At 35.1% G+C, this 18,110-nt stretch overlaps 3 protein-coding genes across 5 annotated transcripts; all 3 read right to left on the minus strand.

Annotated features, from left to right (window-relative positions):
• Positions 1 to 3,723: 3,723 nt before the first annotated feature.
• On the minus strand, positions 3,724 to 4,538 carry LOC105781692 (protein MAINTENANCE OF MERISTEMS-like). Its single transcript, XM_012606209.1, has 3 exons — positions 4,485 to 4,538; positions 4,225 to 4,371; positions 3,724 to 4,140 (listed from the first exon to the last, which is right to left on the minus strand). The coding sequence occupies exons 1-3, from the start codon at positions 4,536 to 4,538 to the stop codon at positions 3,724 to 3,726; spliced, it is 618 nt and encodes a 205-aa protein (XP_012461663.1).
• Positions 4,539 to 7,480: 2,942 nt separating this feature from the next.
• Positions 7,481 to 11,021, minus strand: LOC105782616 (calreticulin). 2 transcript variants are annotated; one of them, XM_012607469.2, is made up of 14 exons: positions 10,834 to 11,020; positions 9,970 to 10,077; positions 9,693 to 9,885; positions 9,169 to 9,427; positions 9,012 to 9,068; positions 8,878 to 8,925; positions 8,702 to 8,788; positions 8,564 to 8,621; positions 8,392 to 8,459; positions 8,211 to 8,306; positions 8,086 to 8,133; positions 7,966 to 7,995; positions 7,790 to 7,879; positions 7,481 to 7,706 (listed from the first exon to the last, which is right to left on the minus strand). In XM_012607469.2, the coding sequence occupies exons 1-14, from the start codon at positions 10,943 to 10,945 to the stop codon at positions 7,695 to 7,697; spliced, it is 1,266 nt and encodes a 421-aa protein (XP_012462923.1). In that variant the 5' UTR covers positions 10,946 to 11,020; the 3' UTR covers positions 7,481 to 7,694. The 2 variants fall into 2 exon arrangements, with proteins under 2 accessions (XP_012462923.1, XP_052482820.1); XM_052626860.1 differs by lacking the exons at positions 8,878 to 8,925; positions 9,012 to 9,068 and having other exon boundaries at positions 10,834 to 11,021.
• A 2,598-nt stretch (positions 11,022 to 13,619) lies between these two features.
• Positions 13,620 to 17,402, minus strand: LOC105782615 (calreticulin). 2 transcript variants are annotated; one of them, XM_012607467.2, is made up of 14 exons: positions 17,232 to 17,402; positions 16,150 to 16,257; positions 15,873 to 16,065; positions 15,331 to 15,589; positions 15,174 to 15,230; positions 15,039 to 15,086; positions 14,863 to 14,949; positions 14,723 to 14,780; positions 14,551 to 14,618; positions 14,370 to 14,465; positions 14,239 to 14,286; positions 14,119 to 14,148; positions 13,943 to 14,032; positions 13,620 to 13,859 (listed from the first exon to the last, which is right to left on the minus strand). In XM_012607467.2, the coding sequence occupies exons 1-14, from the start codon at positions 17,341 to 17,343 to the stop codon at positions 13,848 to 13,850; spliced, it is 1,266 nt and encodes a 421-aa protein (XP_012462921.1). In that variant the 5' UTR covers positions 17,344 to 17,402; the 3' UTR covers positions 13,620 to 13,847. The 2 variants fall into 2 exon arrangements, with proteins under 2 accessions (XP_012462921.1, XP_052482819.1); XM_052626859.1 differs by lacking the exons at positions 15,039 to 15,086; positions 15,174 to 15,230.
• Positions 17,403 to 18,110: the final 708 nt, after the last annotated feature.

Below are 18,110 nucleotides of genomic sequence, written 5' to 3' on the forward strand. Positions count from 1 at the left end.
CATATGTTGATAGTGAATCGACTATGGGTGGGATGGGTATCGACCTGAATTCTACACCCGATGTTGATATGGTTGGTGGTGAAGTAGAAGGTATTGGCGAAGAAGAATGTAGTGGCGATCATTGGGATAAAGAGGTCGATAGTGACAGTGATCCCGATGTGGACGATGTACCTGATGATATTGATGATGAAGATGTCAACAACGATGAAGGCATTAACGCTTCTTCGGTCGGGGAGCAGATGCGGCATATTTTGGTACACAATAATCCTGGGCCACACATGTCGCTCATAGACCCCGACGTAGTGCATGTAGCTGAGTTTCCGGAGTACCCTGAAATAGTTCATTCTCACGGGCTGGCCGTAACATCTGATGATAATGAGTTATTCATAGGCCAGAGATTCAGGTGTAAAGAAGAGTGCATATATGCCCTTAAACGGTACAGTATGAAGATATCGGTGGATTATAAAGTCTCTGTGTCTACTCCGACAATATATGTTGGGGAGTGTTGGAAGGCAGCGGAAGGCTGCAATTGGTGGGTACGAGCTGCATTCATTAGAAGTTCTCAGATGTGGGAGATACGAAAATTTGTTAGTCCTCATACATGCACATCAACACGTATGACAGAAGATCATGGAAAGCTTGATTCGAAAACTATCTGTACGTGTATCATGCCAATGGTTAAGGACATGCCGACCATTAAAGTTTCGGTACTGATTGCCGAAATGCAAGCACGATTCCAGTATCGAGTCTCATTTCGGAAGGCATGGATAGCTAAACAGATGGCGATGGAGCAACTGTATGGGGATTACGATTCGTCGTATAACGAGCTTCAATGTTGGATAGCTGCTATACGAAAGTACGTACCGAGGACTGTGATTGAGTTACAGACAAGACCATATTACGGCCTGGATGACCAGTTACAGCCGGCAAAAAGGATTTTCTATCGGATGTTCTGGACATTCGATCCATGTGTGCGGGCATTTCCCCACTGCAAGCCACTTGTGCAGGTGGATGGGACCTGACTGTATGGAAAATATACACAGATCCTACTTATTGCAGTTGCTCAATACGGTAACAGAAATGTGCTCCCGATAGCATTTGCTATCGTATATAAAGAGAACATGGAGTCTTGGAAATTCTTTCTCACAAATCTGCAGAGGTATGTTATTAGGAACGATAACATTTGCATCATCTCCGATAGAGGGAAGGGTTTAATTGCAGCTATTAGGCGTTCCGGTGTGCCGTGGAGATCCGTTTACTGTATCTGTCACATTGCGGCTAACTTCCACAAAGATTATAAGAATACAGAGTGGAAGAGACAAGTCGTGGCAATGGGTATATGATAACCTTATATTTTTAATATAAGTTGTAATGTTTGATGTTATCGACTTATTTTTCCTTAATACGTATGCAGCGTATGAGTTAGAGCCACATATTTTCCGGCAAAGAATGATCCGACTTGAGAGTGACATGGAAGGGCAAACAAACACATCTTTCCGATAATGGTTGGGCACAATAGAGCCGTGGCAGTGGGCTCAAAGTTTTGACGAGGGCTTTCGTTATGGCCATATGACCACAAACTTAGTCGAGGGGATCAACGTTATATTGTTAAAAATACGTCATCTTCCGATTGCATCGGTATTTTCTGCTACTTTCTACAGGCTGGCTACTTTGATGCCAATGATGGGTCAGCAGCAAGTCGACCAGATGGAGGCGGGACACGTGCTTGTCGAACATGTCAGGGATGCAATGGTCGCAAACCGTCGGTTGGCGAGGTCAATGAACGTGGAAATATATTCATGACGACTGGAAACGTTTCGAGTTACTGAGACCATCAGTCGTCGACCTAGTATACCAACTAGGTCCTACGGAGTTGATCTCCGAAACAGATGGTGCGAGTGCAGGAGGTTCGAAACACATCATTATCCCACGCGCATGTCGTGGCAGCGTGTGCTAAAGTGAACCTTGATGCTGAACAATATGTCGATGATGTGTACACGCTGGAGCGCACATTGCGTGTCTGGAAGAATGAGTTCCCCGTCCTGCCTGACCTATCTACGTGGGAGGTGCCGCCGATGACTTTCGAGCTTCTCCCAGACAAAGGGCTACGGAGGAATCCAATGGGTCGTCCGCAGTCAAGCAGAATCTGTAATGAGATGGACGTTAGGGAGAAATCTGACAGAAAACATTGTGGAATATGCAGGTTAAGTGGTCATAGTCGGAATAAATGCCCTAACCGAAACTTTAATGTTGGACAGTCGTCCGGATCGGGTCGGAATTGACCTAATGCTGACAAATTTTTATGTATATTGTTATAAAAAGTATAATTCATTTGATATAATTTTCATTATTTGGCTTATGCTTATGCTTAAATTGTATCTAAATTGTATCCAAATTAAGTTATAAAATACCATGTGCGCTTTTGGAATTCAACTTTAATATCGACAGTAGAGGCATTTATAATTGGATTCAACTTTAATATAATGAAAAAATAGAATAATTAAATTTATACAAAAATTTTCAGAAGTAAGCAAATATTAAATTAGAAAAATTAAATTTATACAAAAAGTGCATTAAACCCCTAAAATTGATGGTTGGATGGTGTTGTCCTAGGGGTATACCTATTTGGAGGTCGACGATCACGTTCTGAGTGACGACCAATATCATCATTCGGCCCAAGTGGGGGTGTGGCAAACATAGAGGAAAAATCATCATTCGCCGCCGACGAACTTGATCTGGAATAAGTGCCATGATGCTGTGGATACGGGTTGGACGGGCCGGGCATGCCGTACTACGGCGGGTAGGATCCGAACAGTTCAAAGTCGTAGGCGAATTCGCCCGCCAAATTTGGACGATAGCCATGTGAATCTGTGGATTGTTCGGGATCTGGCTAGGGCTCCTGCTCGGGCTCTGCTGGTTGCGGAGCGTACATCGCCACCGGATCCGGATCCATCAGGCCCGCTGCGTCCAATCCCCCAAGTTGCTGCACATGTGGGGGGATTATAGTCGACTGGCCTTCAAGTAAATATGGCTTCTCGCAATTATAGTACCATCGTATATACTCTAATGATGGTTGCGGGTCGGTAGCCACAACCATTTGAGGTATTCGGCGCGATCGATGGTTCCACAGTGCCACAAATTTCCGGTGCTTAATTCCCCAATCCAATTGAAAATTTCCTCTTTTACTCATGCTGTGAACTTCCTCCAGCTGGCACGGCGGATCTGGGATAGGTTGGATGCAGCCAAACTATCGTAGCACCCTATCTCCGTGATACCACTCGACTACGTTGAAATTGATAATTGGTGCGTTAGTGCACCATATGTGGGAATCAACGTATGAGGACGGGGGTACAACGTTTGTGATTTCCGGCCTACGGTATGGCATCCATATAAACTGCATGATAACATTGTAACGAGTTACAGCCATAACGTGTGAATAAGATATAGAAATAGAATAGATGTCATGAATATTAGAATAGCAGGTTACCCCTTCCCGGGCATACTGTTCAATCATCATGCGGTATATTGGGACATCATACGACTTCCCGATGCCTGGACGAACAGTCCACCTACAAAAAATAATATAGGGTTTAGGGTTGGTAACATTAGTCAATATATTATGACTACAAAATAATGACAATTTATATTTTATCACCTGAGTGGCAGTGGATACACATACGGTTGGTGACTAACGGATGCCAAAAACGGCAGCGGATAAAGCGTCTATGACTGCAGCAGTATGAGGCATCCGCCGATGTCGTGGACTTTCGGCTTTGTCTCCCGACAAAGCTCCCGGTACAGCATTGCTAGAACGGTGGAACCCCAGCTATACGACCTAGCAGTGGACAAATCAGCTAGCAGGGGCAAGTACATCAAATGCACACTGTCGCCGTTTGCATCAAGCATGAGTACTACCCCTATCATATGCATGATGTAGCCTCGAGCAGCGCACATCAACTCACCTTCACTGGCATTCGCTGATAATTGTCCAATTTTGGCTTTCAGCCATGTAAATTTTATGCCGGAAAAATACGACTCACCGTCCTTTGGCGAGTCTCCTAGGAGCTGATAACAAAATGCAGCCGGATCCGTAAATGCAGATACTCCCGTTACGGAACTCCCGTCAATTGGAAGCCCAAGCTGCAATGCAACATCCTCCAAGGTCACCGTGCACTCCCCGCACGGAAAATGAAAAGTGTGGGTCTCCGGGCGTCACCGCTCCACTAGCGCAGATAATATATCAAAGCGCAAGTCAAAGGACCGGATCAATGCTACTGACCCAAATCCGGCTAGCTCCAAGTACGGCATCAATCGTACATCCGGAGCTTTCTTTAAAACACTCACACGGCCCCTTAATACTCGGAACGAGTCCTGATAGTGTTACATTACAGAAAAATTATTACGATAACATAATTTATTTGTATATACTGCGTATATCATTTTTAAATAAATAGAACTCGTGATTAACAAATAATAAATCATACCGCGTTATTAGCCGCAGCAGATATGTGTTCATCGTTTCCAATCAATCGAGCCATTGCGATGCCTGCAAGTTGAAAAAAAATTAGTAAAAAAATCGAGCCATTTATTTGTATTTTTTTCTCCGCATTTTATTCCTTTAAAAAATATCATAATTTCTAAATATTTATAATTTTACATTATTTGAGTGCATAATGTTTGAAATTTATTAAATTTGTGTGTTATTTAAATTAATTTTGTGTAAGAAAATAACCCTTACCCCTGCCATTTGCTCGTATTATTTTCTCGATTTTATTACTTTCAATAAAAATATATTATTTTCATATTTTATTATTTTATATTATTTCAAATTACATTTTTTAAAATATTTTGTATTAATTATTTCTTAATTTTAAAAAAAAGTTAGTATTACTACACTCTTACTTCCGCTATTTGTTCGTATTTTTGGTAAATAAAAAATTTATAATTTTTCGATATTTTTTATTTTTTGTAATATTTTGGTAAAAACCAAAAAACCTTTTTCCCCGCCTTTGCTCGTATTATTATTTTCCCCATTTTATTACTTTGAATAAAAATATAATATTTCCGTATTTTATTATTTTATATTATTTCAGTACATTTTGTTTCAATTATTTGTATTGATTATTTCTGAATTTTTTAAAATTTACTAATACACTCTTACTTGACCATTTGTTCGTATTTTTTATCCGCATTTTATTATTTTAAAAATATCGTCATTTTAATTTTTTCATTTTACATTATTTCAATGCATTATGTTTGAGATTTATTACATATACAATTTTTTCGCATTTTATTATTTTCGTGAATATAGAATTTCCGTTTTTCTTTTCAGTATTTAATGTTTTCTTAAACATATTTCTTTATCATTTTACTTTTAATGTTATTTTCCTAAAATAACTAATTTCAACTTCCTAAGTAAAATTCATAAAAAAAATCACTAATCAACATACAATGTACATATCATAACATAAATACATATAATGTACATAACATCAAAATATATATGCTAAATAAAATATTAAAATACGATAATGTACATAACATAAATTTTAACATACAAATATTACAAAAAATTAAATTTATAAAAAAAATTACATTTTATTCTTTTTTTTTCCTTCCTTCCCTCTTCTTCTTCTTTTTTTTTTCTCTTCTCCTTTCCTTTTCTTTCCTTCTTTTTCTTTCTTTTTTCTTCTCCTTTCCTCTTCTTCTTCTTCTTTCTTTTTTTTTTCTCCTTTCCTTTTCTTTCCTTCTTTTTCTTTCTTTCCCTCTCCTTCTCCCCCCCCCAGCACCGGTCGGCTGCCTAAATAAGGCATTGGTGCCGCCAATGCCATTGGCCTGACCCTGGTTCGGTGCAACATTTTGCAGGCTTTTTCAGCTTTTTTTTTGTTTTTTGTATATTTTGGTAATTAAAAAAAATAATATTTTGGTAAATTAAAAAAAAGAGATAATATTTTGGTTATTTTTTTATTTTTTTATAATATTTTTGTAAAAAGCCCGAAAATAAGACTCCATTGGATCCCTAAATTTGGGTAAGATGCAGTAAATTAGTGTTCAGAAGATTCGATTCGAGTTATTTAAAATTTTTAAGTCAACTCGAGTCGAGTTTCGAGTTCGAGTTGAATTAAATTTTACAATTTGAATAATTGAATAATATATTGGTGTAAATATCATTTTAGTCTCTATCAACTTAGAAAATAACAAATTGGTCTCTCTCTCAATAAAAATTACAAAAAAATTCAAAATAACTTTTAAAATTCAAAATATTTATCAAAATTTCAATATTTATAGTTATAAAAATTTAAAAAATTCTAAAATATATATATAATTAATATTTTAAAAATTTCTAAAATAATAAATTTGGAACCTAATTAATGATTCAAATTTATCATACTCAAGTATCTTTCCTTTTCTTTGAAAAATTTTCAAATATATATAGTTTCAAATTGATGTATTCTAATAATGATTTAATTATCTTTGTAACAATATTTTTATTTGACATGTTTAATTTTTAATTTAACTCGAACAATTTCACTCGGTTCAGCAACTCGAATTTGATTTTACTTGACTCTATTTGAAAAAATAGGACTCGTGAACTTGATTAAATCGAAATTTTTTTACTCGATTCGATCGAACGCTCGCCCGCTGAGCAAACTATTAGCAAGGGGCTTGATTCTCTTTTATAACAAAATCACGGGGAAGTAAGATTATAAACGGTTTGTTATATTATTTTGTTTGATTCATTTGATTGAAATGTACAATTTAAGTGTTTAGTTAACGGAATGTAAGATTATATTTAAACACACTTTACTAATTTATCACGATATTTTTTTTATAGGTAAGATTCACGAATGTAAGATTAAGTTCCATAATAAAATTACTTATTTCGTTTTAAGTAAAAACTTTCTTACTTTTTTATATGAGTAAATTACATCCAAAGTCATAAAATTATTAGTAATATTATGATTTGGTCACTCAATTTTAAAAAGTTAAAAATATACTAAATGATTTGACATAATTAGACTATTAAAACCTTTACATTATGACTTTCTACACTCACACCACCTACACCAATTAAATTTTTTTCTATTTTATAGTCCAATTTTTTAAGAAACAATTTAGAATGTCCCGAATTTATTAATCAAAATTCAAACAATTTTTTCTTTAATATTCAAACTGACAATCAAATTAATTTAAATCTAATATATGTTTTTGTACTATTTGATGAATACTTGACCTACCGTACAAATAACTCAAATCGTCACATGAAATTCACTAATAATTTTAAAATATATATATTAAACTAATAAATTAAACAAAGAAGAATCAAATAATTTAAAGACTATTTTATATCTTTTCAAAGCTAACTCACCAAAAAGTGAACTTCTTAATATCCCGTGTAGTTTACCTTTTTCATATTTGATTTGATTACCTTTCGGAATTTGCAATTGACAGCGCTGGGAACTTAATAGTAAACATAAAATAAAAAAAATCTAGTGATCATAAAAAAAGGAAAAGAGTGTGCCTTTGTTCAGACAGTTAAACTCGTACTAAGAAAGCATCAGTGAAAGTTCTTTTGCCTGTAGCATTCAATTCCAACAGGAAACTCCTAAGACTAGAAACTTTTTTTATTAAGGGTAAGGAAGATTTTGGCCTTTTTATCTCCAAACCGAATTGTCAGCGAAATATTGCAGTGCTTAGAGCTCATCCTGCATACACAAAGCACATTCATAGATCAATTGAACATAATAAAACTGATTAGTGAAGTCATGACATCAAAATAACTACTTACATGTGCATCTTCCTTGTCCTCATCGTCTGATTTGGTATCGGAATCAGACTCGTGCCCTTCAGTATCATCAGCACCATCTTCGTCCTCAGCCTGGAAAAACACACGAAACATAATCAAAACCAGAACAATGATGAACAGAGGGATCACGATTTTAAGAAGGCATGTTCCATGCTTACATCGGAATCAACTGGGGCATCCTTTGACTCCTGAACATCAATGTTTTCATTAGTTAGAAAGGAAATGCAATTGAACTAGAAATAAGACAGAAATAAGATGGCTTCTAGTCATGAAAATACCTCCTCCTCTCTCTTTTTCTCTGCCTCCTCAAATGCTGCCTTTTCAGCCTGCAAAAATAGCCAATAACGTCAGTCAAATATGACAAACAGAGCTATAAGAACAAAAAAAACAAAGATGCACATACATCCTTCTGCTTGCCCCATGTTTCTTCAGCTAGTTTCTTGGCATACTCTACATCATCGGCAACTAAGATGTTATCAAACATTGTTCCAGATTTCACCTGACAAAACACAGACATTTGTCTTGTTATAGAGCTCTAAAATGGTCCAGAAAGATAACGGGCTAGGATTTAGACTAAAGAGTACCTGCCACAATTCAATACCGACATACTTCAAGTTGGGGAAAACATAGAGATCTGGATCATCCTTGAAATCTGAGGGTCATAGAAAAGCAAAGAATTACATGAATTAAGATAAAACTTCTTGTTGCTCATATAAAAGTAAAAAAAGGCACAACAGAAATGAGCTAGCAAAAAACCTGGGTTGTCAATTATTGGTGCCTTCCACTTGCCCTTGTAGTTGGGGTTCTTGATTTTCTGCAAAATGAGGAAAAATATCCAAGTTACTAACTAAAAAATCATGATAAATGCAGCAAGTAGGTAAGGATATCACAAACCTTTGGCTTCCAAGGGCCCTTGTACTCGGGGTTGGGAATTGTTGAGGGTGTCCATTCACCATCTTCTTCATCATCCCAATCTTCAGGCTGAGTAAACGATTTTAATTGATACTCTTTAGTTCAAACAAGGCATACTATTTCATGATAAAATAATCCAAAAAGTAATAAATGACTACCTTCTTAGCATCAGGATCAGGAATCTCTTTTGGAATGTCATCATAACCCTATCGTATGTAAAAAACTAGAAGTTAGCTTGCTCATGCATCTTTAGGCGCAGTATTTACAATGTAGGATAAGAGAATGTTATTACCTCTGGCTTTTTGTCTTCAGGGTCAGGGATGTATTCCTTGTCATCCCAATCTTCAGGCTGCCCATCGTGCAAAGTACTTAAGTTGCGTATTCATAATTCATATGAGAAAAAAGTAAACCAGAAAATATATCAATTGGGATAGGGTGCGACCAATCACCTTCTTGGCCTCAGGATCCTTGATCTTCTTTGGTGGGAGAATATCCCAATCAGTGTATAAGCTACCAGTTTGTTTCTCAACATTATCGATAAGGATGCTGTAGGTAGCATCTGGACGGAGAATGAATGTATAAACATGAGTGAGTTGATCAGTCTCACAAGGAACTTCCTTTTTGATCAAGTGATTTGTCCCATTGTACGTAAGAATGGCATGTACTTTCTTGGTGCTGTAGCCACAGATATCAGGTCCAAACATGATGCTGCAACCACTCAACATAACAAAAAACATAAGTAAATTGAACAATAATATTGTTGAGGGTCAGACCTCAACACATCCAGTATTGTCCCCGACTATACTGAAAGCTCGAGTGAGTTCAAAGAGTGATTTTGCTGAAAATCCAAGTGCCTAAAGAGGCAACAGGTTCACAGAGTGGGAGCGCCCAATATTTGATGTGTTGGAGGTCCGACCCACAATAAATATCTATTAGAAATGTGAATAGGTTAGATCAAAGGGCATGCGCCAACCTGTACGGGGTGTCACCGCCAAATTTCTTCTGGTCAACATCACCACTGAGCAACTTCATGTAGCCACCACCACAGTCAAGCTTCTGCTCGTGCTTCACAGAAAATTGGAAGACTAGAGTCTTGCCCTTGTTGTTAACTTCTGGGAACTCAGCTGAAATAGCATAAAACCTGTAGTCTTCACTAGTTTGAATACCTGTGCAAAACACAGAGCCATAGGTAACTAACTTGAAACATAGCCTTTATCTATACCAAGTTATGAGTAATTCCAGAAGGTTACCTTTGTCATTCGGATCTCCATTCCATTTTCCAGAAGTGTAATTCCATTCCCCAGCCATGTTCTCATCTTTCTTCCAGTCAGATTTTACCCAACGACTTTCCCATCCATCTAAAGTTTCAGGACAATAAAAAAGCAAAATCGGCCAAAAGAAGTACAATTAAGCTTTTTGGAATAAATGAAACCTAAAAAAAAGTACAATTAAAGCAAAAGTAGCTTCCTTTTAATAAGTTCTCACTCATTTGTTAAAAAGAGTACAGAATCTAAGGAATGCAACAAGAAATAGTACGCTAAACATGTACAATTTCTGGTCTGCTCTGATATCTATCCATGCAGCGGATTTTTTCCCTCTCACATTTCTCAAAGTTAAAAAGTTTTCATCCCTTATCGCTGTCTTACATAAACAAATACTTGACTCACAATTACTAATAAAATGAAGGAATAAAATAAATAATAAACAAACGCAGAACAATATATAAATCACCATTTCTTTCTATCATCATCTACAGTTACAGTCTTACAGATCAAACTGAAACATTAGTGACCGTAACATTCACTGTCATTTCTTATCGCAATTAAACTACATTTATAAAGCTAATTTTATTCTGAAAAAAAAATTAGAACTGTATTAGGAAGTCAGATCATCTGCTGATCTACTCGAATTAATTGCATTTCTAAACTAAGTATTGAGGAAGGAAACAAATAAAAACAACCAGATTGGCAACATAAAACATATAAATCTTTTATCCGTACAAATTAGATCAAATTGGAAGCTAAAACATCTAAAAAAAACATATACAAATGACAAAAAGCAAGTCGATCTAAAGGTAATCGAAAACCGAGAAATGAGCAAAGAAAAAAGATTACCTTCGAAGCGTTCTTCGAAGAAAACTTCAGCAGAGGCGATGGCGACGAGAGAGAGGAGAATAAGAGAGACGAAATTAGGGAACCGTTTGTGACTCGCCATGGTTGTACTCATCACAGAGAAAAAAGAATAAGTAGAGCTGCGGACCGAGGGCGAGGCCGATTCTGGGTTCCTCTACATGTTCGTTGAATTCACTGCCTTTTGCGGTCCCGTTAAAAATGAGGTATTTGCTAAATCTGACGTGGGCCAATGATTGGTGGACATGTCATTCATTATTAGGTTGACGTGGCATACAACTATTGGAAAAAAAGTTCGGCATGACATGTAGGAAAGTTTCTGCTTGTTTGGCTAGAAGTTTAAGGAGTAATGTTCTAGAATTTCAATTTATTTGCAGTTATTTTGCTCGTGTTGTAGTATCCGTTTACAAACGCAAATGTTAAATAGTCAACAGTTTCAATGTTTTATCAGCGATATATATTGATTTTAAAATATACTTGTTCCTTATTAAAAAAAAATAAGTTTATTCATAGGTCGAGTCTAAACATTATATTAACATATTTTATACTTACTTAAGGCTTGACCCGAAATATAGATTTAAAATTTTGCCTAAACTCAATCATATTTATAAAAGGCTAATCTAAGCTCGTTTCAGACCCCACTCATTTTATTTTTTACTTTTTTTAAAAATATTTATATTATTTTAATTTAATATTTAATAATTTAATATTTTTTATTTATTAAAATTTTTATTAGTCATCTTAACATTTTTCTAATGTTTACATTAGAGTAGTATTATATACTTAGTATAGATTTATTTTTTGTGTTATAAATTGCATAATACATAAAAATATTATAACATAACATAAAATATTATAAATTCAAAAATGATCGACTTGGGCCTTGAATTTTCAAACCCAAGCCCGATCCATATTTTAAGCGGGCTTAAATTGATTGCCCAAATCTATTTTTCGGACATAATGTTTTTGCTCGAACCTACTCAGATTTTGGGCGAATTTTCGAGTCTGGGTGGGTAGCCCGACCGATAAACAGGACTATTTTAAAATAAAACAAAATAATTATTCAAAATAAAATAAAACAAAACACTCATAAATACCCTTAAGTATTTGTCAATTTTAAATTTTGACAGATTAGTCCATTTAAAAAAAAGTGTAATTAAGTTTTTTTTTTCCTTTCTCAAATGATAGTGTTAATTATTTCCATTAATACATGACATGTATATGTTAATTATTTCCATTAATACATGACATGTATATGTTATAAACTAGAGGAGAATTTATGATAGATAAAGAATTGATAGAGAAAATCTGGTACATTAAAATTGAAATAATAATCGTTTTACATATAGTTTTACATAACAAACCAAGCTAAAATTCAGATGTAATTTGTTGTTTAAATACTTGTGAACTTATTAAGTAGTTGTAATGCTTACCTTATTGTTTCCCTTTCTCTGTAGATGGCCAACTTATGGAACGTGTCAAGCGAATCGTACGGAGTTCACATTATCCCACCTATTGAATTGGTAGTTTTTGATAGTTTTAAGTTTAGAATTGTGGCATACATATAGGTGTCTTGATGTGTACAAGGCTTGTGATGTGTTTGTAGTAATGAATTTGATATAAATCTATATGTGAGCTACTTGTTGATTTTACATATGATTTAAAGATGCATGAATTGCCAATTGTGATGCCTAGTTGAATGAATATCTTGATTAGTATATTTGTTTGACATGGTTGAAACATATGTGATGAATGGTTAATGGTTGAATTTGAGGAAGTTAATGTTTATATGTATGTAAGTTGGTATGGTAAGAGCTTATACATGTGACACTTAAATGACTTATAACTTGGTGAATTGATGTGGTAATGTTGGTTGATTGTTTAAATGGCATGATTGTATAAGTTGAATATGTCATGGTATAGAATTAGATGATATTGAATCGCTTATAGGCATGTTGGCATAATTTGAGCTTCAATGGATGAAATTGGTATGTTTTGTTAAGAAATGGTGTCAATTTGTGGTATATTGGGTTGGTTGATTTTGAGAATGTTTAAATGGATGTCTTGGTATATGTTTTGGGTTGTTTTTGTACAGGCTTAAGTATGCACCAAATAGGTTATTGGTTTGGTTTGACACGAAATAGGTATCAAATGACCAAAATTTACCAAAAACAGGATCTTTGTCACGACGTGGTATATCCCTCGTCACAATGTCAGCCAACAATTTGTGATGTCGCAACGTCGTGTGGTTCGATGTTGTAATGTGACAAATTGTTTGGTGACATCACGATGTGGAGATAGTGACATCACAACGTTGAACCCAAATTTTCAAAACCTTACAATTTGATCCTAATTCGTGCTTGGGTCACTAAAAGAGCTTCTGTAAACTCGATTAATGTTCGAATTTAATTATGTATATTAATTTCTAGGTGCTATTGTATCACCTTTTCTTTTTAGAATTTTTTTCAGTGAAGTTGTATTTCTTTCGATCCAAAAAATTAATATTAATAATCAGAAATTACAACTGATTTATTAAAAAAGGCAAAGATTGAATATATGCAATTTGTAAAATTCAAAATTGAAATCCAATATAAAATCTATTTTAAAATCCAAATTTATTAATTATCTAAAATCACCTGTTATAGGATTGGTGAATGTGTTGTGATCACATTTTAGTTTACACCATTATTGTGCAAGTTCACTAATTATGCAATGGTATGACCATCAAACAATCTTTCGGAACTTGCAATTGATAAACCGGGGAACTTGAATAGTAAAAATATCTAGTGATCATAAAAAAGAAAAAGAGCATGCCTTTGTTCTGACAGTTAAAATCATATTATGAAAGCATCAGTGAAAGTTCTTTTGCCTGAAGCATTCAATTCCTTTTTCCTCTAACAGGAAACTCCTAAAACTAGAACTCTTTTTTAAATAAAGGGTAGGAAAAAATTTAGGCGTTTTTATCTCCAAACCGAATTGTCAGCGAGATATTGCAGTGCTTAGAGCTCATCCTGCATACACAGAGCACATTCATAGATCAATTAAACATAATAAAACTGATTAGTGAAGTCATGACATCAAAATAACTACTTACATGTGCATCTTCCTTGTCCTCATCGTCTGATTTGGTATCGGAATCAGACTCGTGCCCTTCAGTATCATCGGCATCATCTTCATCCTCAGCCTGGAAAAACACACGAAACATAATCAAAACCAGAACAATGATGAACAGACGGATCACATTTTTAAGAAGGCATGTTTCATGCTTACATCGGAATCAACTGGGTCATCCTTTGATTCCTGAACATCAATGTTTTCATTAGTTAGAAAGGAAATGCAATTGAACTAGAAATAAGACAGAAATAAGATGGCTTCTAGTCATGAAAATACCTCCTCCTCTCTCTTTTTCTCCGCCTCCTCAAATGATGCCTTTTCAGCCTGCAAAAATAGCCAGTAACGTCAGTCAAATATGACAAACAGAGCTATAAGAAAGAGAAGAAAAAAAACAAAGATGCACATACATCCTTCTGCTTGCCCCATGTTTCTTCAGCTAGTTTCTTGGCATACTCTACATCATCAGCAACTAAGATGTTATCAAACATTGTTCCAGATTTCACCTGAAAAAACACAGACATTTGTCTCGTTATAGAGCTCTAAAATGGTCCAGAAAGATAACGGGCTAGGATTTAGGCTAAAGAGTACCTGCCACAATTCAATACCGACATACTTCAAGGTGGGGAAAACATAGAGATCTGGATCATCCTTGAAATCTGAGGGTCATAGAAAAGCACAGAATTACATGAATTAAGATAAAACTTCTTGTTGTTCATATAAAAAGAAAAAAAGGCACAACAGAAATGAGCTAGCAAAAAACCTGGGTTGTCAATCATTGGTGCCTTCCACTTGCCCTTGTAGTTAGGGTTCTTGATTTTCTGCAAAATGAGGAAAAAGAGTTCCAAGTTGCTAACTAAAAAATCTTGATAAATGCAGCAATTAGGTAAGGATATCACAAACCTTTGGCTTCCATGGGCCCTTGTACTCCGGGTTGGGAATTGTTGAGGGTGTCCATTCACCATCTTCTTCATCATCCCAATCTTCAGGCTGGGTAAATGATTTTAATCAATACTCTTTAGCTCAAACAAGGCACACTATTTCATGATAAAATAATCCAAAAAGTAATAAATGACTACCTTCTTAGCATCGGGATCAGGAATCTCTTTTGGAATGTCATCATAACCCTATCGTATGTAAAAAAACTAGAAGTTAGCTTGCTCGTGCATCTTTAGGCGCAGTATATGCAATGTAGGATAAGAGAATGTTATTACCTCTGGCTTTTTGTCTTCAGGATCAGGGATGTATTCCTTGTCATCCCAATCTTCAGGCTGCCCATCGTGCAAAGTACTTAAGTTGCGTATTCATAATTCATATGAGAAAAAAGTAAACCAAAAAATATATCAATTGTTATAGGGTGCGACCAAGTACCTTCTTGGCCTCAGGATCCTTGATCTTCTTTGGTGGGAGGAGATCCCAATCAGTGTATAGGCTACCAGTTTGTTTCTCAACATTATCAATAAGGATGCTGTAGGTAGCATCTGGACGGAGAATGAATGTATAAACATGAGTGAGTTGGTCAGTCTCGCAAGGAACTTCCTTTTTGATCAAGTGATTTGTCCCATTGTATGTAAGAATGGCATGTACTTTCTTGGTGCTGTAGCCGCAAATATCAGGGCCAAACATGATGCTGGAACCAATCAACACAACAAAAATATAAGTAAATTGAACAATAATATTGTTGAGGGTCAAACACCAACACATCTAGTTTTATCGCAAGTAGAGGTTTTGTCTCCCAACTCTACCGAAAGCTTGAGTGAGTTCAAAGAGTGACTTTGCTGAAAATCCAAGTGCCTAAAGAGGCAACAGGTTCACAGAGTGGGAGCGCCCAATATTTGATGAGTTGGAGGTCCGACCCACAATAAATATCTATTAGAAATGTGAATAGGTTGGATCAAAGGGCATGCGCCAACCTGTACGGGGTGTCACCGCCAAATTTCTTCTGGTCAACATCACCACTGAGCAACTTCATGTAGCCACCACCACAGTCAAGCTTCTGCTCGTGCTTCACAGAAAATTGGAAGACTAGAGTCTTTCCCTTGTTGTTAACTTCTGGGAACTCAGCTGAAATAGCATAAAACCTGTAGTCTTCACTAGTTTGAATACCTGTGCAAAACGCAAAGCCATAGGTAACTAACTTGAAACATAGCCTTTATCTATACCAAGTTATGAGTAATTCCAGAAGGTTACCTTTGTCATTAGGATCTCCATTCCATTTTCCAGAAGTGTAATTCCATTCCCCAGCCATGTTCTCATCTTTCTTCCAGTCAGATTTTACCCAACGACTTTCCCATCCATCTAAAGTTTCACGACAATAGAAAAGCAAAATCAGCGAAGAGAAATACAATTAAGCATTTCGGAGACAATGAAAACTAAAAAAAGTTCAATTAAAGCAAAAGTAGCTTCCTTTTCATAAGTTCTCACTCATTTGTTAGAAAGAGTACGGAATCTAAGGAATGTTAGAAGGAGTACAGAATCTAAAGAATGTTAGAAAGAGTACACAATCTGTAAATAGATACAATTTCTGCTCTGCTATGGTTTCTATCCTTGCAGCTAAAAAGGATAACTTTTAGTTATTTCCCTCTCACATTTCTAAAGTTAACGTTTTCATCACTTATTTTTGTCAGGTTAAGAGTACACAATCTGTAAATAGATACAATTTCTGCTCTGCTATGGTTTCTATCCTTGCAGCTAAAAAGGATAACTTTTAGTTATTTCCCTCTCACATTTCTAAAATTTACGTTTTCATCACTTATTTTTGTCAAGTTAACGTTTTCATCCCCGTATTTAAAAGACATATTTGACTCGTAATTAGCCAATTACTATAAACTGAAGGAATAAAATGAATAACAAAACAACAAAAAATAATATATTAATTACCATTATTTCTATCATCCTCTACAGTTGCAGATCAAACTGAAACGTCAGTGACCGTAACATTCACTGTCATTTTTATCGCAATTAAACTACATTTCTAACACTAATTTTATCTAGAACTGAATTAGGAAATCAGATCATCAGTTGATCTACTCGAATTAGTTGCACTTCTAAACGTAATTAAGTATTTGAGTAAAGAAACAAATGAAAACAATCCGACTGCCAAAAGAAAACATATAAATTCCCGATTCGTACAAATTAGATCAAATTGAAAGCTAAAACATCTTAAAAAACAGATCCAAATGACAAAAAACAAGCCGATCTAAAGGTTGAGATACGACGGACAAAATTTAGTACTCGAAAACCGAGAGAAATGAGTAAAGAAAATAGTTTACCTTCGAAGCGTTCTTCGAAGAAAACTTCAGCAGAAGCGGTGGCGACGAGAGAGAGGAGAATAAGAGATACGAAATTAGGGAACCGTTTGTGATTCGCCATGGTTGTACTCATCTAAGAGAAAAAAAAAAAGTAGAGCTGCAGACCGAGGGTGAGACTGATTGTGGGTTCCTCTATATATTGGTTGAATTAAATTGTTTTTGAGGTGCAGGTATTGGCTAAATATGACGTGGACCAATGATTTGCAGACATGTCATTCGTCAGTGTCATTGGATTGACGTGGCGTAAAACTATTGGAAAGAAGTTTTGCATGACACGTAGAAAAGTTTCTGCTTGTTTGGCTAGGAGTTTAAGTAGTTACGTTTTAGAAATTCAATTTAGTTGCAAGTTGCAACTATTTTATGATGTCCTTTGAGGGAAAGTATTATATGGAATAGGATATATTTTTTTCAATAGTTTAACTTACATCATTAATTTTATTTTAAATTTTAAGAATTTTATTTTATTTTGATTTCTTTTAAGATGAAATTATTGATATGACATTAAGCTATTAAAAAAAGAAAAATAGATGACGTGACATTTTTGTTTCGTACAATCATTTCTCATCCGGAGAAAGGATCGTATGAAACAAGAATATAATTCATTTTCAATAGTTTAATACCACATCAAGCAATTTCATCTTGAATTTCAAATTTTATTTTTTATTTTTTCAAGATAAAATACTAAAATTCAAAATAAAAAGATACAAATAACATGACTTCATTGTTTTATACCATTATTTCCCATCCATTAAGAGTGTTTTGGGTTAAAAATGATTTTCAATCATAAATAATGTTAAATAAACATATAATGTTTTTAATATGTTTATTATGTTATAGATG

This window comes from Gossypium raimondii, chromosome 13 (assembly GCF_025698545.1).
Source record: "Gossypium raimondii isolate GPD5lz chromosome 13, ASM2569854v1, whole genome shotgun sequence".
Taxonomy (NCBI): Eukaryota; Viridiplantae; Streptophyta; class Magnoliopsida; order Malvales; family Malvaceae; genus Gossypium; species Gossypium raimondii.